Source organism: Choloepus didactylus, chromosome 23 (genome assembly GCF_015220235.1).
Source record: "Choloepus didactylus isolate mChoDid1 chromosome 23, mChoDid1.pri, whole genome shotgun sequence".
NCBI classification, from domain to species: Eukaryota; Metazoa; Chordata; class Mammalia; order Pilosa; family Megalonychidae; genus Choloepus; species Choloepus didactylus.
In genome coordinates, this window is record NC_051329.1 from 26,553,466 (window position 1) to 26,575,109 (window position 21,644).

The 21,644-nt window shown below is 45.8% G+C and overlaps 1 protein-coding gene across 1 annotated transcript in view; it reads left to right on the top strand.

Annotated features, from left to right (window-relative positions):
- The window catches only part of ZNRF3 (zinc and ring finger 3), a 148,715-nt gene that overhangs the window by 117,896 nt on the left and 9,175 nt on the right, over positions 1-21,644 (top strand). Inside the window, 2 exon segments of the mRNA XM_037816627.1 lie at positions 20,709-20,783; positions 21,171-21,302. Coding sequence (XP_037672555.1) covers positions 20,709-20,783; positions 21,171-21,302 — 207 coding nt within the window.

Consider the following 21,644-nt stretch of genomic DNA (forward strand, 5'->3'; position numbering starts at 1 on the left):
CTATAGGACATGTAAACAGGAAGCTTACATCCCATCAACCAAGGTATGGTAAAGCCTCATAAAAGGGGCTCACATGGGGGCTACAGTGGTATAGAGAAATACTGGACAAAGCCTTGCAGAGAAAGAGGCTTTTAGGCTGGTCCTTGAGCATGAAAGATAGAGAAAAGTCCTAGAGCAGTTAAGGGTACAAAGAATAACCTGAACAATATCTAGAAGGTATTTGTCTTAATTTTTCAGAAATGGGGGAACTGTGTGGATGGAACGGAAGATGTTTGGAAGAACATAGTGGGAGAGGAGGAGGGCCAAGTAGACTGAGTCCAACTAAGGTGAATCTTGAACATTACAGTAAGGATTTGGGAATTGACTCTGAAAAGGGTGAGAGGTTAACTCTAGGCAGTGTGTATGGGAAGAACTGGAAAGAAATTGGAGACAGGGAAACTCTTGAGTAGCAGAAATGCAAAGGGAAGGCCTGTCTGAGGTTGACCCATTATGGAGGTAGAACTGAGAAAATGATGTGGAGAGTTCAAGGGTGGGTATCCTGGGGTGGGTGGGAGAAGACTTGGATTTCTAGATTGGGATATTGGCATTTCCATTAACATGAGACAAGGAGTAGGTTTGGGAGAAACTTGGTGACTTTGATTTGGATCATGTTGAGCTGGAGCCCTGGGATTAAGGGGTCAGGGCTGGAGCTGAAGGTTGGGAAGTCATTATTTGGGAGTGTGGGTTGAAACCAAGTGTCTGAGTGAACTTGTACAGGTAAAGAGTGAAGACTAGGAAGAAAAAAGGGCCAGCATAGGACTTTCAGGAAAACTGAGACTGATGGGTGAAAGGAATTGAAGAATCTAAAGGAAGGGATTGAAGGTGATTGAGAATAGAGATGGCAATCTTGGGAAGATACACCACTTCTGAAGACAGAAGGAAGTGAGCTGTGAAAGTTAAGGGTCTCAAAGAAATAAAAGAGAATCACAAAATCAGAAGATACATCAATGTCCATCCAAAAAAAGTGCCTTCTTTTTGGGAAACAAACAAAACACTTTGTTCTGCCAACAGAAGAAGGCACTCTTGAACTAAGAAACAGTTTAAGATATCCGAGGACTCCTGCCTTATTCGCAATTGCTGAAACCAGAAAACAAGATATTTAAAAATGAACAGAAAATAGCAGGCATTATATTATGTGAAGAAAACCAAAAAATGAGAATCCATATTAAAAAGCAACAACATGAAACAGAGGAAAACTTAAACACTCCACTTCAACCAGAGTTAAATGACCTTAAACAATCATTTGATGATATGGAGAAAAAAAAAGTTGAATCGGAAAAATATCTCAGAATAGAAATGGGCAAAAAACAAAAAGACCTGAGATGAGAGTTGACAAAGATCAGAAAAGAAATGGAAGAAAAAGATAAAAATCTCAGACTAGATTTTACAAGATGTCTAAGGTGGAAGAGATTGTACTTAAAATACAATAAATGGCATTGTGGAAAGGAATGGAAATACCCAAGAAAGTAAAAATAAATTCAAGAAAGCAGCAAGAAGAATCAGAGAAAATGACAGATATACAAATGAAACAAAGAAAGTCCAACATATATTGCGGTGCAGCGCCTGAAGAAGAAAAAACAATGGAACAGAAGTAATATTTAAAACTATAATACAAGAAAACTTCCTAGAAGTAAGATTCTTGGATTTACATTTTACGGTGAACCTAGGAAAATTGATATGGAGTAAGGGATGAGAAGAGGGGGAATAGCCAATAAGAGAAGCTGAGGAAGAGTTGTGGCGAGAGGAACGGAACTAGGATAATTCTGGAAATCTCCAGAGGCAAGCAGTGAGGGTGGAGTGGGGTGGGATGGGGGAGTCAGGAGCCTCAGAGGCTGCCGAAAGGGCAGTGGAGAAACGGGGGGTAATCCTCGATTACTCCCTTCCCTACCCCCACCCAGTCAGTCACCGTTTTGGCGTATCTCTCATATCAGTCTGTCATTGTCAGGGCTGCCCCATCCATCCTACCATCACCCTCGCCTGGAATACTGCACCAGCCTTGACTCAAGCCTCTGCCTCCCATCTGCTCCCCAATCTGGCCTCTACCCTGCTGCCAGAGGGACCTTGTCAAAACACAGTACAAATCTAGTCACATCCCTTCTCTGCCTAAAACCCCGTGGTGGCTTCTTATTGTTACAATTAAGACTGGGCTTTCCACCTGGCTCCCCAGGCCCTGCCTAGCCAGCCTCAGCTCTATCTCCAGGCTCATCCCTTGCTGCTTTCCCTCTTGAGTCTTTTAGCTCCTTGAACAAACTGTACTCTCACCTCTGGGTCCGTGCACATGCTGTTCCCATTATCCGAACACTCGGCTCCTGCTCCACCCTACCTCCACTTTTGTACACATCCTTTGATTTCACTTTCCCCAGGCAGCCTTCCCTCATACCTGACCCATGTGGTCTCACAACACTCTGTACTGCCATACTCTTGCACTTACATTCCTGCAGCCAGCTGCCTGCTAGCTTGTCTATTCGTTTCACTTACTAGACTATAAGCTTCTTGACAGTCTTGTCTGTATTTTCACCACTGTATCCCTAGCACCTAACTCACCGACCCAGGTATAGTTGGGACTCTGAATGGAACCACATACAAATCAGTGAAGGGAAGTTGAAGATATGAGAGAGAGAAGGGAAGCAGGCTCAGGAGTGCAAAGTGATGCCACGTGGATTGTGGAACAGCACAGAGTAGCATGGCCTTGTAGTGTATTCAGTTAGCTCCGGTGTATGTTAGCTTTTGCTGCATAGCTAACTACCCTAAAACTCGATATCTCAAAACACTTTTTGTTTTTATTTGCTCATGATTCTGCAGGTCAGCTGAGCAGTTATTCAGTTCTGGGCCAGCTTGGCTCTGTGGTCAACTGGTGGTTCAGCTGGGCCGAATGGTCTAGGATGGCCTCACTCACCTGTCTGTGGCTTCACCTGGGATAGCTGTGCCCTCTCTCCTGGGGCTCTTTCATCATCCACACTTCTTCACTTGGTGGTCTCAGGGTTCCCAGCAGCAAGAGAGGGCACACTCCATGGCACAAGCATTTTCAAGCTTGCATCATGTTTGCTAATGTCCCCTTGGCCAAAACAAGTCACATTGCCAAGCCCAGATTCAAGAGGCAGAGAAATAAAACTTCTTATTGGAAGGAGCTGCAAAATATTGTGGCCGTTTTTTTTTTTTCCAATCTGCCCCAACAGGTGTGAATTTCTTGTAACACTTGGCTGGAGGATATATTTGACAGTTTGGGTCAGTCATGTAATTCCCCATAGAACCAAGAAGGATTGAAGATCACAGAGAGTATTTTAAATTCTGAAGACTCGTCTAATTGTGGGAGGCGTTGTTTCGTATCGACACTGTGAGAAAGCTGAAGGTAGTGCAGGGAAAAACAGTGCCACTCCTATTCATGACATCACCTAAAGTAATTATAAAGAAATTGATAAATCCATTTCAAAACTCAGACCTGAGGTGCCTCATTCAAGGCAGCATTTGTCTGATTTGCAATACCCAACACCTCTGAGTCCCATTACTCATCCAAAACTGGATCAATGAGTAATAAACATAGCTGCCATTAATTGGCACCTACCATGTGCTGAACGTATGCCAAGCACTATACACCCATGAACCACTTTGATCCCCTCAACAATCCTATAAAGTACAGATGAGGAAACCCAGGATCAGCAATTAAATGACTTGCCCAAGGGCATCTATTTGGTAAGTGTTAGAACCAGGAATAAAAAAATTCCCTCAGGCACCTGGGCTCCCGTGACTGTGGGTAGCAGTAGCAAGCGTGCACACACACCACAGCCTGATCATCACATCTCTAATGTAACATTCCCCTTGTGTCTTCTGACCTGGGATCTGCCTTCTTCCTACAATCCGATGGGCTCCATACTGCTGGTCTAACTTACCCATTTGTTCAGATCAAGACTGGGCTTGTTCTAGATATCACTAGGCTGTATTATCTTACTCAGTCTGGAGGGCTTTTAAAGCCAGCTTTGGAATTTTCCAATATTAACTAAAATTAACAACATTTACAATGATGAAGGGTTGTCTGTGGCCTAATAGTTTTGCTTTTAAGCAATAAGGGCAATAATAGGAAAGGGACATTTGTGGATTCTCTTTTCACCCTTTTTTTTTTTTTTAATCTTTCTTTATTGAGGTATAATTGACACATAATAAACAGCACATGTTTAAAGTATACAGTTTGATAAGTTTCCACATACACGTGAAACTGTCACCACAGTCAAGATGCTGATCATATCCATCACTCCCCTTTCCTGGTGCCCCTTGGAAATCCTTCCTTCCCAACTACTCATCTGCTTTCTCCTACTATTGATATTTTAATTTTACAGAGTTTTATATAAACAGTATATACTCTTAAAATCTGGCTTCTTGCATTCAGTATAATTATTTTGAGATTTATCCATGTCGTTGTGTGTATCAGTAGTTCATTCTTTTTTACTACTTTAAATTTTAAATAAGGGTACACTGCTTTTTTCACTCTGAACTTGGGCCAGAACTATTGAAGTTGCCTACGAATTGTACATTAACCAACTAATGCCAGTGATGAGTTAATCTGTAACTTCATCTGTTAACTGTTAACGTGACCCCCAAACCTAACCTCCTCTTGAGGGGCAGACACCAATCCCAGATACACTTTCTCTTGTAGGCTGAAGCTGAAATAGAGCTGTAGGACTTGGGTACCCAATATTTCTGAGTCTTGGTTGGCTCCTGCTGATGGGCACATCACAAGACCACATATGTGACAGGGTGGCCTTCAGAACAGCAGAGACTGGGCACTCTGTTAAAGATCTCTGGCTTTGGTCAACTCTGTTTCACAAGTTTGAGTTATGCACATATCCTATTTCCAGTAAAAGCAAACTCAGAATATTGGAATTGTGTTAAGACGGGGGAAAATTAAAGGAATTCCTTTATTACAAAAGTATTCATTTTAGGATTTATTTTTTATTGTGAATTCAACTGTAATTTATACTTAAGTTATGTAACTTACACTTCCTACAAAAAGCTACCTCCTTTCTAAAGCTAACATACACCTTTATAGGAGCAAGTCTGTTAAAAGTCAACCTTTTTCCTTAAACAAATAGGGTTTTTTTGAGGGGTTAGAGGGGTGTTAAAATTTTTGTTGTGGCAACCTATAAAAAACGAAATTTCCCATTTTAACCATTTCAAGTATACAATTCAGTGGCGTTAATTAGATTCACAGTGTTGTGCTACCAACTGTCAGGTTTTTTAAAAATTATTTCCTTAAACGCTTGGCTTCTCAGAATGCTCTAGCAATGATGGCTTCAAAGAATTCATAAAATAATAGTGTTCTCAATAGTAGATGCCAATTAAATCTATCTTTTAGTTATGTTTGGGAAACTAACACTGGATTCCCCTAAATTCTGATTTTTCTCAGAAACAAATACTTGGACATTACAAAATTTAATGAACTATTAAGAAGCGGGTGGGGTTTTGGCAGGGATGCAGTCAACTCTGAGTTAAACACCCACCCCCTGCTGCCAACAGACTCTGACCTTGGGGAAGTCACTGCATCCTCTGCAAAGCTAGGATTTGGGACCAGGTGCTCTTTAATCCTGTTCCAGGGCCGAGAGGCACTTAATTCAGATTGACCACAAAGAGGTCACTGTTGCCTCAGAGACCCCCTTTGTCCCTTGGCACAAGGACCATAGTGACTTCAGCCTCACGCACTGGCTTCTGGGAGAAGTGGGCTCAGTCAGGTATTCAGTGTGGGACTACCAGGCCAGACTTCTTATCTCCAGGGAGAGAACCATTTGTGGTCTGTCTTCTGGGTTGAGCTCCCCCTTCCTTCCAAATGCCCCAGCCACCTGGAGGTATGCAGGGTGATTTGTTTATCCTCAGAATGATGCCAGCCAATCCGCCATGCCTGCCTGATAGTTGGGGCCTCTTGGGCCAACGTTGGCATCTTCTACTATTATCTGCTTGTTTTTGAATTGCATAGCTCTTTGTAGTTTTAGCTGTCTCCACTTATCCATGAACCAGACTGCCAAACTCCTACATCCTAAAACAAAACGTAAGCACCCTGGATCATGACCCAGCTCTTTTCCTGTTCTTCTTTCTAGACTGCCCCAACAGGAAGGGCACTGGGTAATTGATAGAGATTATCCCTGATTCCCTTAACATAACCTTTTTACTCTTTCCTTTTCCTGGGATTAAGCTGTTCCTTTGCAAGAAGTCCTTTTTTTGATGACACAGGCACATACTATTATTGACCAAAGGAAGTGATCCATCTCAACTCCACTTTTCTGTGGTTCATACCCTCTTTAGTCTTTTCCTTGTGGTGAATTTCAAAAGCATTAACTGATTTTTTTTTTTTCTATTTTCTGCACTGTTCAAGGCAATCAGAGTATACATTAAAATTAGTCTGCCTTCTTAAAACAATAATCACCCATGTATTTGTTGTTGGATATGTGTATTAGCATTGAGTAGATGGTTTAATATTTGCCATGTGAGGTTCTGAGCCAGCAGCATGCCCGCACTTAGGTGTGTAGTTCACAGAACAAGTTAGGATGTGCTATAAAGCAGAGACCTGTGGACCCTGTCAGTGTCTGTCCGTTCTTCCTTCCTTTACGGAGCACTCCTTGCTGTCCTGTGATGTTCCTTTCCTTCAGGGCCCTTGCCTCTGGCTGTGCATGCAGGTTTTCCCTTAAACTGTAAGCTCCATGAGCAGACAGATGCGATCTTTTAGGACTGGCACTTTGTTGCATGTGATTGCACTTCCATGGTAGATGTTTAAGAAATGTTTGTTAAATTAATGAATCCCAGGAAAGGCAGTCACTTAAAATTAAGTGTTTTCCTGGAAGCAGGTAGTTGGGGGACTGAACCTTGTAAAGGGATCAGGCAACCCTTTCCAGAAAAAATAAAATTTCAGTTAGCTATCGGAAATATCACTAAACCATAGGGGCTGCTTGGATGCTGCTTACCAGAAACTAACCCATGGGCATGCCAACTGCAAACGAGAGACAGGGTAGTTGGAGAGTTTATATGATGGTTTTGTGAGTAGACTACAATACATAATAGTCATGCAGTCTTTTGCAAACCTCTCTTCTCCCCTTTGTACTATTTGGAGTTTTAAGGCATGTTCTCAGAGTCAGCCACCTCAACCAGTGCCTCGTTCGTGCATCTGGTTCTTCACCAGCCTTCCAGTGCTCTTTTCCCAGGCAGCTTGGCCTCCATGAAGCCCTTCCTGACCACACCAGCCCATAACACATGTCTCTCCCATCCACACTTACCTATTTCAGAACATTTTTCGGCATCCTTCACGGTGGTCCCCCACAGTTTAGCTCTTGAGCCATTTGTTTCCCTTGTTGGTCCAGCTTTCTTTCTCTAACAAGCTAGATTACAGGCTCTGCACAGGCTTGCAGCCCAGACAGACGGGCATCTATGGGATTGGGAATCAGGAGCAGGAAACACTAGTGACTGATTGTTGCTGCAATCCCTGCAATCCCAACCCGAGGTAGGGATGCCCAAGAGCATCTTTTTCCTCCAGCTAGAGTCAGTTCTTGGCCTGAGGAAGGCCAGCCGAGTGCATATTCAACTTCTCTTCTTCTCTTTCCATCATCACCACTCTTGTGAGGACTATCAATTCCAGGCCTGGAATGCATTTGGGAAAAATAAGAGTATAGGTTCGGCACAACCTCCAGCCTATTGGCCTGTAGAAGTATGCTGACAGGGCTTGTTCTTTGAACTAGACTCTAAAATATGGCCTTCTGGGTTTAACTCATAGTATGTTTTACAGCCTAATCCATGACTTTGGCTGCTCTAGCCAGTATCCCTTCCCCACACCCAAACCCCATCACTAAAATTGTTCCTAATGGCACAAGCTGTCATGACTTCTCACAGAGAAGTGGAAAATTAGTTGGGCAGTTGACATCCAAATTCTGTGACTTGGTTCACTCAGCTCACAGTGTTTGAGGGCTCTTGATTCATTTGTTTAATTAATTGAAGAAGGCTGTGTTTTGTAAAGAAAAATGGGACTTAAACTTCAAAGTGGTGTCCTTGAGAATCTCATCTTTCTGAATTTTTGTTATCCTGTTATTGCAGAAGACTGTTCTGGAACTTGCATTCTGTTATTCTGTCCTGCTAGAGGGGTGGGGACCCCTTTGCCAGGTCCTGGGGCCACTGTGAGTACTCAGAGGCTGAAGGCTGGGGCCCAGGGAGGTGCTGGAGGACCTCTGCCATGAACCTCAGAAGCTTGCCCGTCTGGGATAGATCGTCGCTCTTGTGTCCACAGCCTCTCCCACCATCATCAGTGCCTCTGAGCACTGGCCTGCCTGCTGGGTTCCAGATGCCAGGCTAGGTGCTGGTGACCCAAGGATGCTTATGATAGTCTGTGCCCTCAAGGGCCTTATATTGTTTATTGCCTTGAAAGCTCATTTTTTCTTTAACAAGGTCTTTCCTTAAGTCGGTAGCCTAAGTGGGTTTCTTGAAAGCAAATGATGTAGCTGAGAAAGGAATTTAGCAGTGCTGGGAGGGGAAGAAGGGATTGATGAGTTGGGTTAAACAGCCCATTCACAGCCCACTGTCTCTCCCTCTTCTGCCTTCTCCAGGCTCTCGGTCTGGTGGTCACCCCATCCCGACCATGCCGAAAAATCAGCCTGAGGAACTTTCTAACCTACAGAGGCCAGGTCCACCTCCAGCCCAGCCCCCCTGAGTCAATCTCCAAGGAGGGTCTGCCCTTGTATTTCCAGAGGTCCCCTGAGACATCCTGCAATGCCACTGGGCTGAGAGCCATTGACCACCCTCTGCCAGTCTTATGCCATGGCATCATTTCGTGCCCTAAACTGTGACAGTCCTGCATGCAATGTCCAGCTAACTTCCAGAAGCCTTCAGAAGGCAGGTTTACTCTAACACTTGAGTGCCACCTGCTAGGTGTGGAAATTGGGCCTGCAGGAGAGATCAGACAGGTCATCTCCCCTCTCCTTCCTGCAATATGAGAGGAGTCCCCTCAACAGTCAGGGAGGAAGGGCCAGAGGCCCAGAGGAGACACACCGGGCTTTTGTGCAGTGCTCAAAAGCTGTAAAAGCACCTTCTCATGTAACCCTCCCAAGGACTGTGAGACTACGCACTACTGTTACCATCCCCATTTTACAGATGAAACAGAAGCAGAAAAAGGTCGTCACCTGATCACAGTCACAGCTAGTCCGGAGAGCCAGGGTTTCAACCCAAGCAGTGGGAGTCAGAAACTATCCTCAGTGCTTAAAAGAGCATAGGTTAGCCAGCCTGGTTCCCAGGTCACCTTTGGGGTGTGTTCTTCCTCGAGACCAGCTTGGAGGGCGTCATGAAGCTGATTGCAGCCCTATCAGGGTAGCAAGGCTGGGGAGGCGAGGGGGAAGTCTTGGGAGTCTGCCCTTCTCCGGAGAGAAAGAGATTTAATTCTTTTGCCCTTATAAATGATTTTGGTGTAGGGTTAACAGATAGTGAAATTGTATCATTCTTAAATTCCAATACAGAGTCACAGATACAAGGGAATCCATACAAAGAGTGTACAGGGGACCATTTTGAAACAACTTAGATCCTTAAGACGTATAATCGGTAAAATTGTACTGTTTGTGAGCATGTATTTGCTAAAATGGCAATGGACACCACCTCTTTGAATGAAGTATCCTCTGACTCAAACAGCTAACACTGTACAAAAATAGGAAAACTTTCCATCCACCTACCAAGGAGGACCAGATATGCAGTGTGGACAACTAGGAAGAAAAAAAACTCCCTCCTTTTATTGACTGTCTGAGCTCCATGACATTTGTAAAGAGAATTTTAAAGATGAGGGAGTCCAAATGGGCTAGGATAAAAACTACCTGGAATTTCCCTATGGGGTTGGGAAATATATTTATATAAGCTATTAAAGGAATTCTTGCCATTTCAGCATTCATGTTTATATATGTGCACATATCTCCATCACACGTGATTTTGGAAACCCCTGGGATAATGTATTTCTCTAGCCTGGGATTATGAAGAGATGCCAAGTTCAGATGTCCGCTCTCTACTTCATGGCTGGGTGACATGGGCAAGTTAATGTAACCTTTGGGCTCCCATTTTATCTTTCCTCAGCTGTGAAATGTACCTTGCAGGGTTGCTGTGAAGAGTATTACTTGAAAACACCCAGTGCCTTGCATAGGTACTTTCCTTTCCCCCCTTGGAAGTGTGATGCTTTGAGCTAGTACTGCCCTGTGACTAAGCAATAGGGACCTGTGCTCTAAGGTCCTGCTTCTAAAGCTCCTGGCCACAGGGTGCGAAGTCCGAGGGCAAACCCCCTTTCTGGACTACCCCCAGGATCCCTGAACCCCACCCCCACCCCAAGATGACTCTATGCTGACTTTCAGAATTTGCACACGTCCTCTCCAGGACCCTCCTTCTAGGGGCAGATGCCCTTGCGGCACACTCCTCTTCTTCCCAAGGGAATTCAGTGGAACTGGAACGTGGGGACCCCCTCACAGAGCACTGTGGGCCAGAGGCAGCCTTTTCCACGCTGAAATGCTCTGGCGAGGAACTCTAAGAAGTCAGAAAAATCTGAATTGGAACCTAACCTTTCAGGTCTTTATGAAGGTATACATGTCAAGATAGAAGGACAGAATAGATCCAATTTTATGCTTTGTTAGCTCTTGTGCCAACCCCCACGAATGTTAAGAGCAGGCCAGCTTTGGGCATACAAAAATTCTTTCATCCAAATTACCTTCCTCTTAATAAAAAATAAAATCATGTAGTCAAAGTAATGCTTAGTTGTTTTTCAATCAATTTACCACCTGATTCAGGAATTCTCCAATGCCTTCCTTTGCCCTATGGTAAATTGGATAGCTTCTGGGCCCACACAAGCCTGCCCAAAACAGGAGACAGGCCCCAGAATGTGCATTTGACAATAATCCCCGATGCTTCCCTCTATGTTGGGCTAGCTCAGTGGTTCTTAGCCCTACTTGAGTATAAAATAAACTTGGAAGCTTTTAGGAAAAATATTGCTGCTGGGGTTCCATTCCACATAGATGAAATCGCCATCTCTAGTGGTAGGGTCCGGGCATAGGTGTTTTGGGGTGTGTGTGTGTGTTTAATCTCCCCAGTTGCCTCCCCAGTGGGCTGAGGTGGAGAACCCAGAGAGAGCCTGTCTACCGCGGCTGTGGAAGCTGTGGGGTCTTCAGATTTTGCAGACACTTGTTCCTTGTTAAGCCTGATTCTGCCACCTAATTAACACTTGTTTATATTAGTCGCCATATGCATAGAAGGGGGTGGTCCTTTTTGAAGTTTCTAGTTGCTGAATTTATAAGGTTTGGCTTGAAGTGGGACTTGTGGAAACTCAACCCAAGATAGCAGCTTCCAAGTTCTTCCAAAAGTTTCTCTTCCAGGCTTAGACAGCTCATGAAACAACCCAACTGCTGACATTTTTTGATGGTGGAACAGGAGAGTGTGTGGGTAGGCTCGCCTGGGTTTTTAGTGTTCCTTGTCAGGTGTTAAAACAAAGAGGATCATTGTGTTTCTTGGAACTGGTCTAAATGTCTGTCTATGTTTAAGATTAAAATCTGGGGAAATGCATTTCCGTTTGACACCCAGTGTTTTGTGTTTGTGAAAAGGGTACCAACCTGTGTAAGGGTGCAGCGACCCCAAGGCCATCTCCAGCCTCCTTTTAATTGGGAGAAATTAAGTGGGGCTGCCACATATTTTCAGAATAAATAACACTGTTTAAACTTAGGCAGCCTTAACCACTAACTTAACCGCTGAATTCTCGCTGCTACATGTCTCCTAAATAGATCAGCATGATCTTAACTGGGACTTAAAAATGCATCATCTTCGTTCTGTACTCAGAACTAGCAGCCGACGGGAGCCTTTGGAGGCTTAATGACTTTAATTATGGCGAGGGAGATCTTCTAACGGTGGGGAGGGGCGCCGGGCGTGTCCAGGGCCGCTTTCTGGGGTCGGGGGAGGCCAGATGGAGGCTGTGGGGGTGGGGGGTGGGGTGGAGAAACAGGGCTGGGCGGGGAGAAGCAGGGGTGGGATGGGATGGGGTGGGGGGAGCCTAGGGAGGAGAGCGGAGGGAAGCAAGGCTGGGGCGGGGGACCTCTCGGGAGGAGAGCGGGGAGAAACGGCTGGGGCGGGGACGTGGAGGTGGGGGACCCTGGGGAGGAGGGCGGGGAGAAGCAGCCGAGGCGGGAGGCCGCGGGGCCTCCCAGTTCTGAGCCGTGTTTGTGGCCTCGGCTCTTTGATCTCCTGCCAGGGAAACCTGGAAGGTCAGGCCGGGCTGCAGCCAAGCCCCGGAGAGAGGAGCCGGGTGGAGCGGATCGCAGTGCTGGGCGCCTCCATCTCCCAACTCCTTTTACCTTTTTGGTCATTTTGTATGTGCGCCAGTCTCCTGGGGCAGTGGACTAGGGGTCCAGGCTGTGAAACTAAACTAACCAAATGAGCTACAAGTTTGGTTTGGTACAATTATTTATGTTGTATATACTTTAAAAGAAGCCAGGTTATTTTTTAAGCTGTACACCCTGCCACCCCCCCCATTCCCCCAAGTATAAATTGCCCAAGAGGCAGGTGATACCCCTGGCTCTGTGTGTGTGTGTGTGTGTGTGTGTGTGTGTGTGTGTGTGTGTGTGTGTCTCATTTTTCTCACCATTTCTTCCGACCACCCCCTCTTGGCACCAGGATTTTCTCACCAGTTACCCATGTGCTGTGTGTGTGACCTCATTTCCTATGGAATGAAAGGTTTATGTTTGAAAACAGGGCGCTTGGTGAGGCAGGACTTGCGAGCCCCCTCGCCTGATGGAGAGTGTCGTGTGTCACGCAGTGATTCATGCTTCAGGGAGCAGCAGCTGACCAGAATGTTCAAGAGCCCGGTGCCTGGGTGGTCACTACCAAGCGCAGAACACAGAGGAGGAGGAAAGGAAAAAATGAGGCGCGAGGGTTTAAAATCCACTTAGTGGCCTCTGGAGGGAGGGGCATGGAAGGACCCAGTGAGCCCGATGGCTGCTTGGAGACTGGTGGGCGTCGGGCGGGCCAGTGCCTGGGGCTGGCTGCCTGGCTTCCAGACTGGAGCAGGCCCACAGCAGCCAATTACAGCCATCTAAAGTGCAAGCCTAAGGTGGATGTGCCTCTCAAGTCAGTAGTTTTGGTCTCTTGTTACCCAACCCAAGCAAGGCCAACATTTAGATTGGGAGTTTTGAAGCTGTGCTAGAGTCTGTGGCCAGTTCACCCAGAGAGTCAAGCTCTAGTCTTTGCATCCAAGGCCGGTGGGAGAAGACAGCTCCCTTTTGGTGTGGGCCGTGTTTCCCACAGGTTGCTGGATGGAGTCCCTTAGTCTTTCAGGCTGGAGGAAAGCCAAGGTCCTCTATGATAATGGCAGGAAGGTGTAAAAACCCATGTCTCGCGCAGTCTGTTCCTACGGACAGACGAGGGAGGTCATTTGGTCAGCCTTCTTTGGGTGGGAGTATTGAAGGGAGTATTAAGAGAGTGCAAGGTACAAACACTACAGGTGCAAGGGTTTGTTTTCTGGGAGCTTCCATATCCAGAGACGAGCAGGCACAGCATCCTGGGGCCGGACAAAGATCCAGAACAAGGCAGAGTCACTTATTGTACCCGGGGTCAAGCTAGGCCAGTTAATGCCTGGACTAACAGCCGAAAGAAAGCTTGAGAGCAAACCTGACAGTAGAAGATGGTACCATTAATAAAAGACCAAGTCCTGAAAATCTGACGTGAGAATACCGAGTTCCAAGAAGATCTTGTAGAACAAGCATGGCCAGCCAGGAGTGAACAGCCTGTGCTTCTTAGCAGGGGTGCAGGTTGTTTGCTAACTCCTGGGGCAAAAGCGGATCCATTTTAAGTTAATCACCAAACATTTATTGGCCGATTACCATATGCTGGGCCCCATCCTAGATTCTGGGAAATGAGCAGGAAAGAAGTCTGACACAGTGGTTGCCCTCTAATGAGAGAGGCCTTGAAGTAAACAATCAGTGTGATGTCACAAGTGCTGTGATGGTGGAGGGCAAGGTAAGGCAGCACACCAGGCCAGAAGAGTGACACCTAAGCCCTGTGAGAGAGGAGGTGAAGATGAGCCAGTGTGGGGGGGGTAGTATGTTCCGAGGCTGGAAGGGTATAGGACTAAAGGGTATAGAACTAATAGAAGCTCACCCTAGTTAGCATTTGGAGTACTGGGGAGTTTATGTGTTGAGTTTGGAAGTGAAAAGCAAGGTAAGGGAGGTCATTTCTTATCCTAAGACCAGTGAAGAGTCGTTGGAGGACAGTGGTAGTGTGTAGATTCTTGATTCTGTCACCGGTGTGGGTAGATCCGAAGGGAGAATGTTACTATGACTCACGTGACAAGTCTGGTGTCCTAGCTAGGGTAGCAGCAGTAGAGATGGAAAAAAACCAGATGGATTTTTGGGAGATGGAATCAGCCAAAATTGGTAAGCAGTTTTTGCAGGGGTGAGGGCACAGGGCTGCTGTTTTGGCTTGGCCCCTGGGGGGATGGCAGGGCATTTCCCTGCAGAGGAAGCCCAGGTTTCAAGGACAGAAAAGATCAGATAAAGGGTAAGCTCGTGACAAGATCCTGTGCACGTACCTCAGCCTGAGCAAGAAATGCCCCACAAGTGGCCAGGACAGTGCTCTGCTCAGGGAATAGCTGTGTCTGTAACTTGGAGACCTGGGCTGAAGCTGACTGCTGATGTCCAAGTCATGGGAACCACACCTGGAACTCTGGTGCCATTTTGGATTCTTTGCCATTGTGGTTTCTGCCACCTTGGACCATCCTGCTGTATGTGAGTGTGTTAAAAGAGAGCCCAAGTGAACACTCACTGGGTAAGAGTGGAAGGGCTCTCTGTATTCTCCTGTTCCTTCCCAAGCAGGATTTCTTACCCCTGGGGCAGCAGCAAGTGTATTACCAAAAGACACTTCTGGAAGGTGCTGGCTTGTATCTTTCTTGGGGCGGTTGGCACACAGATGGCCTTCTTAAGTCGTTATCTAATTGAACTAGATACTTGGATGTTTGCATTCTAATGAGCATCTCATTTAAACTGTGGTTTGTATATTATGTCAGTTGTTTTCCAGGTCAAAATGTAGGTCTTCTGTCACATCCCTCAGCCTTTTTCTGCCTGTGAGTTAGAGTGAGGGAACAAGTTAAGGGAAAGAAAGATACTCCTCTCACCTAAGTAGACCATACCATTTACCATGGAGCATTGGGTCCCGACATATGTTCCACGGAAGCAAAAGTGTTGTCAAGAATTCCTGCAAGAAATCTTTTGTGGCCAGAAACGTTGGGGATGCTGGGAGGATAGAAGTGTCTAGCTTGCTAGTGTGTCGGGGTAACTCGTATATATACAGTGTTTCTCAAAAGGAAACTGGTCAGGAAATCTATCATTCCCTGATATGCACTTTGGGAAAAGCTACTTTAGAGGATAAGTGACACGCGTGTTCTTGATTTCTTACCCATTTGTCTGTGGAAGTAAACCCTGGGCCTCTTCCTGTGACTCCCCAGGCGTCTTCAGAGAGGTTTGCCCCAGCATTGCGGGCAGACTGCGTGCTCCACGAGGCCAGGGGTGTGGGACCCTGTTGCTTGCCACCATCTGTTTTCCCAGGGCCCAGCACACCTGGTGACTGGTTAATGACTGCTGGTAAACAAATAAACTAGTAAACGGCAGTTCCAATCGAATCAAACTCTGTCCCTGCTTTCTCTGTTCATTGGTTGAGTATGGACTATGCCCAAGGCAGTGTGCTCAGTTAGGCTTTACTGTGCATACGAGGGGCACCCAAGTCCCTAAGATCTGCCTCCTGGCCCCTGGGAGTCTGTTAGACTCGAGGGCACCCGGACAAGGCCTTTACATGTAAAACATCTGTACCCTTTGACTCAGCAGGACTGCTTGTAGCTTTTTAAGGACAGATGCCTCTGGAATGTGAGTACAGGGATATATAAATACAGTACTGTTTATAACAGAGAAAATGAAGAAATCCCCTAAATGCCTGTCAGAGGGACAGTGGTTGACTAAGCTCTGGTACATCCCTGTAATGTAATAATATATATAGCTGATACAGAGAATGAACATTATTCCACGTCAGTGCATATGATATCATTGAGTAAATTGTTGAGTTAAGGGAAAAAATAGAGTACAGAACAGGATTCATGCATTTGTATGTGTGTGTATACATATGCATTTTATTTATATATGGGTTTTGTCTTATATATGAGTTAAAGGAGCTTGGAAGACTATAGATCACATAGTTAAAAGGTTACAGCTGGGATATGGGAGGATAACAAATGAGTTTTTTGCTTTAAATTTCTGAGTTACTTAAAATTTTTCATATCAAGCATGTATTACAATTATAGATAGCAAAAACACTAAAGAGTGTTCATATTTTGGAGGAAACGCATTGTAGAAAGTGGTCAGCAGCACAGGAGAAATCCCAAGTGATATCAGAGCTCAGAAACAGGTAAGGGCTCCTTTGAGAAGAGAAGCCCCATTAGTTTTGTGGAAGGAGTCACATATGAATTTGACCTTGAAGGATCAGTAGGGTAGGCGTGATCAGTTCATTATAGTTCACTCTGGAGTATCTGTTTGCACGTGAAGTTCATCAACAGAGTTACTGACTTCCTTCTCCCAGCCAGCTCACAGGCCAGTGATCCAGAACTCAGATCTGTTGGCAAATGTATCTTGTATTGTCTATGTCATCCTATTGTGTCATTAATGCAGATAAATAAGAGTTGAGTGAGTATATAAGGGGCATTCCAATTCTATGTGGAACGTAGTAAGGTTCTTAATAATCGTCATATTTTTTGACCCTAGGCCTCCATCCTAAAGAAATCAGAAATGCAAGACAAGATTTATTCATCATAGCATTAATTATAATTAAAAAAAGCAGAACAGCCCAAATAACAAAAATACTTGAGTAAATTAGAGTCTGTGGAGGGATATATCATAGCCTTTAAAAATATTTACAAATAATTTTTAATGACTTGTTGGCAGACTTACAAAAAGTGAAAAAAACCAGAATGCAAAATTGTATTCCACAGAGACAAAACAGTCTGCTTGGAGTCCCCAGATACCAGCACTTCCTGTGAGAGATTTAAGACACCCCACCCCACATAAGCTCTAACACTTCAGTTTCCTTGGTTATCCTGTGGTCAGCAGTTTGAGACAGAGATTTTTTAGTCTTCATCTTTTGGGTTATTTCCTATAAAGGTTGTATTCTGTAAAAGTTTTCCTACGATAAAGATTAGACACAGGAAAACCACATCCATCTTCAGGGAGCAATTTCTTTTTATCTGTGATAACCCAAGAGGCTTTCTTTCATTTATAATAAATATTTATTAAATAATCCCAGTAGTCTTAGCATTACAATAAGCGCCAACCACAATTGGACCCCATCTCCTAGGGCTTGAAATTTTGTACTTTGCAAAATATATTTGCAAGTGTGCAGGTGTTTTCACTTCTGATATCTGTCTCAATGGCAATGAATATTGTCTGGCCTTGGGTCCTGGGGCCCTGGAAAGGTAAATAAGGAGTGTGACAACCTTTTATTCAGCATTCTGCCTCCAGGCCTCTGGTCACCTGCTGGCCGGTGCTGACCTGCCCTGGCCTGAACAGAGGATCAAAGCAGGGAAAGTGATAAAGGATGTGAAATACCTCTGTGGATGGGGGCTATGGGGGAGGGCATGCAGAGGTCAGCAAGGCAAGGCCTTTTGCTTCTTCTGGGGGGCCTTGCCAAGACATCCTAGCTGTTCTCTGCTGCTCACCCCCTTCTCGTGCCCTTCCTTTCTAATCCAGTCTGCACAGTTCAGGGGTAACACTGCTCTCTCCACCTGCAGCTCAGCTGACCAGTGACCTTCATCTAGCAACATCCATCAGGCTGCATCTTTCCCATCCTTTCTCTGAAACAGTCTCGTCTTGAGAGTTTTGGGACGATAAATATTTGACTTTGTCTCCATAGGGTTTCTGGTGGTCTCAAGACTGGTAATCACCCAGCTCTGGTTTAGATTTATTTTGAAATATTTTGGCCCAAGCTTGACTAGATCAGATGGTCAATGATCTAAGATAAGAAGAATCGTTAAAAGAATGTACCTTATCAGTTTTTAAACTGAAAATATGGGGCAAGGGGGGGACTGACTGTCCAAATGATGTTCTGGTTTTTTCATTTGCTTTGGGAATAGTACATTAAATGTGTCATTTTCTAAATCTGGATTATTCACGGCTTGTTTTAAATCCCAAGCCGGCTCTTGACAGGCAAGTTCACAACAGGAGGATCCCACGTTGGCTTCCCAATGCAGTCCAGTCCTGGTTATGTGCAGGAAATTCAAACTTATTTTATTAGCAGCTTACTTTTTTAGTAAAAAGTAAACCAACTTTGAGAATCAGCATTTGCTCACACTAAATATTTGTACTTAGACGTAGTGCGTTAGCCTGGATCTGGGTGAAGCCATAAACAAGATGTAAGCACCTTATTCTTAACCTGCTCTGATCACTGTAGTAACCAGGACACTGGTCATCACTCCAGGACTTTATTAAAAACCTCTTTTGTGCCTGTCCAGAATGGCCCAGGCCTTATCTGGAATCTCCCAAATCCTTGAGTCTTCTGAGCTCCTGTGGAGCCAGGAAGCCTGAAAGCAGGTGAGGCAGCCACGTGGTGGCTTCCCTCCGATGCGCGTGTCTGCCCCAATAGGGGCTGAGGTAACCCAGATCCCGCAGCCTTTCATCCTGCGGCCATTAGCCGAGCCAGGTGTGCCGGCATCAAAGCGGGGTTCCCGTCAAGGCAGAGCTGAACACACATTCCCCTCGGGTGCCGTTTGATGTCCTTGATCGTGAAATGAAAGCCAAATAAAGGAACGCGAGATCCTGTTTATTAACTCCCTCACTCTCAGTGCTGTTCCTTGGGGCCCTTCTGCATCCAGGGAAAGAATTTGTGCAAAAGACTTGGATGCCACCCAAGCAGAAGAGACGGGCACCTACTGTTTATTCTGGGGTCCATGAGCTTTTGGCCTCAGGCAAAGGGGTCTGTGACTCTGAAGAGCTCCTTGAAGGGGAGTGAGGCCCCTGGGCCGCACACTTTCCCAGCCATGCCATCCGTGTCCACTCGTGCTGGAGGGCGATGAAGGGACGCTGCAGTTCTCTCTCGGAACTGCTCTCAGTTGAGGGGCCAGGACTGTGGGAATTGAAGAAGGACATAGGTGCCCTCCTCCCTTTACAGGGTGGGGGGGGTGGGGGGGACTGAGGCTGAAGTGGGGAAGGATTCTGTGACTGGCCGACTGTTGACAGCTTAACAGTGGCAGAGCCAGGAAGAGTTCTGGGCAGTACCCGGTGGTGAACCTGGGGGAGGGCAGGCATCAGGGGAGACTTTATACATTGAACCTCAATGGAAGTAGAAAGAATCCCCTGCAGGACAAGGGCAGCACCTGCGGCACAACACCCAGGGTGCCAGAGGTGGCCAGATTGCTGAGGACCCTGTAGGCTCCCTGAGGACTTCACTGAAACTGTTTTTTGGCCCTGCTTGTTTGGTACCAAGTACAGGGAATTGGCTTGTAAAAGTTATGGGGTGAGACTGCCCTCTGGTGGGCTAGTGCAGCAGCCGCATTCTCGCCGCCTCAGTGATTTAAGTCCGGTGCTGCTTTTGCGGCATCAGTGTAATTATTCCAGTGGAAGGAATTTACGTTTTATTCTTTACCAAGCACTCTGGCCCATGGCAGCTTTCCTGGCTTCTGAGCAGTAGCTGTCATTTGCCTATCCTAAAAGAGGTGGGTTTTTCAGGGTTTTGTTTTGGGGGCTGTTTTTCCCCTCCTTCATGTTGGAGGTATGAAAACAAGACTCAGGCTCCTAAATGTAGCTATTTTGTCTTTATATCTTGTTCTTCCATAGCTTCTACTATTAGAAAACTCGTTGGGATGAAAAGGAATCCTCCCCCGCCCCAATAAAAGACTCCCATCACTTTTCATATGTTCCTAAAACATTCTAATCTCATCTCTCTGATCAATAGTTCCCCAAGTCGTTGAATCATCAGTATGCCTTGGCAAACTTCAAGAACACAGTTGCCTGGGCCTTACTCCAGACCTGCTGAATCAATCTCTGTGGTCAGAGCCAGGAAATCTGCTTTTAAAACTTCCCAAGTGGTTTTTGATGTGCAGCCAGGTTTGGCAGCCAACAGCTCTAAATCTCCATTTATAATTATTTTTCAAAGCTTTCACCCCTGACACAGCATCTCTCCAAAGGTCTTCAGCTTGTGTCATTTATTAAAACGGACCGTTTTGAGATTCATTCAGAAATAATCACTCTGCTCTCCTGACTGCAGTACTGGGTGATGCAGGCCGGGAGAAGGAGCAGAGGTATTTGCTTTGGTTGCCAATTGCTCAGTGTTCCAAGCAGAAAACACTGGAAACAACACATCTCTGCTAACTGGACTGGTTTATTTTTAGTTTGTTTTTGATATTTGGGCTAGATGGGGAGACGCATTTCTTAAGTACCCGATTACTTATTTTTACCTATTCTAGGTAATTTGATCCTCAGGATAACTATATAATGTATTGTCCCCTTTTGTACAGCTGGGAAAGTTGAGATTTAGGTTACTTTATTTGCCCAAAGTTGCCTAAGTAGGTGACTGCCAGACATGCATTCAAATACAGGTCTGAGTTCAAAGGCCAGCCTTGGGAAGGTAAGAGGGCCAGCGTGCCAACCTGCTCTTTTTCACTCTGCCAGGCCAAGCGAGCAGTGCAGCGGGGAGCCACCGCAGTCATCTTTGATGTATCTGAAAACCCAGACGCTATCGACCAGGTAAACCCTCATGTCATGCCAGTGCTACAGCCTCCCTGGCAAGGCACTTCCTTGAGCCATCTTGGCTTGTTGCAGCCATGTCACCCTCATTCTGAACCTTTCCATTTGTCTGCTGAAGTTCAGTTTCCACGTTTGAACCAAGAAAGGTGTCTTGAGAGGAGTTTAGAGCCAGGGAGTTGGGGGATGGGCAGGGGTGCATTTTCCAAGACCTTTTAGGCCTTCATCCCATCCTCAAACCCACCCTACTGGGAGCACCAGACTATAATGTTTCTGAAGAGTTTGAGGATTTCCAAACGGGTATTTTAGCATGCTTTTCCTCCAGCTTTCCTTTCTTCCACTCCTTAAAGTAAGTGCCACTTTTAACCACAGCCCTGTCTTCTTCCTTAGCTAAACCAGGGCTCAGAAGACCCGCTCAAGAGGCCAGTGGTGTATGTGAAGGGCGCAGATGCCATCAAGTTGATGAACATCGTTAACAAGCAGAAAGTGGCCCGAGCAAGGATTCAGCACCGCCCTCCTAGAGTGAGCCTCAGTGCTGGCTGGCCCAGCTCAGCCCCTTCTCAACTGCCAGCGCCTTCGTTTCCTTTGGGCTTTGTGCTGTTGTTCCTGTCTGCTTTCTGTCTGAAATGCCAGTGCACCCCAAGTTTCTGCAGGTTCAGATCAGATAGATATAGGTTTGGAAGCCAGGGAGAAATTTCACCTGGGTCCCTCAACAGGGGCTTTGATGAGTATTACCAGAAACAGTAGAGCCTAGACTAGAGCCCACCCTGCTTCCAGGTTTGAGAGGGGCCACTCCTGAAAGGGCACATCTCCCACCTCTCACTGCCCTGCACCATGGGAGTCTACAGAGAACAGACTCCATTC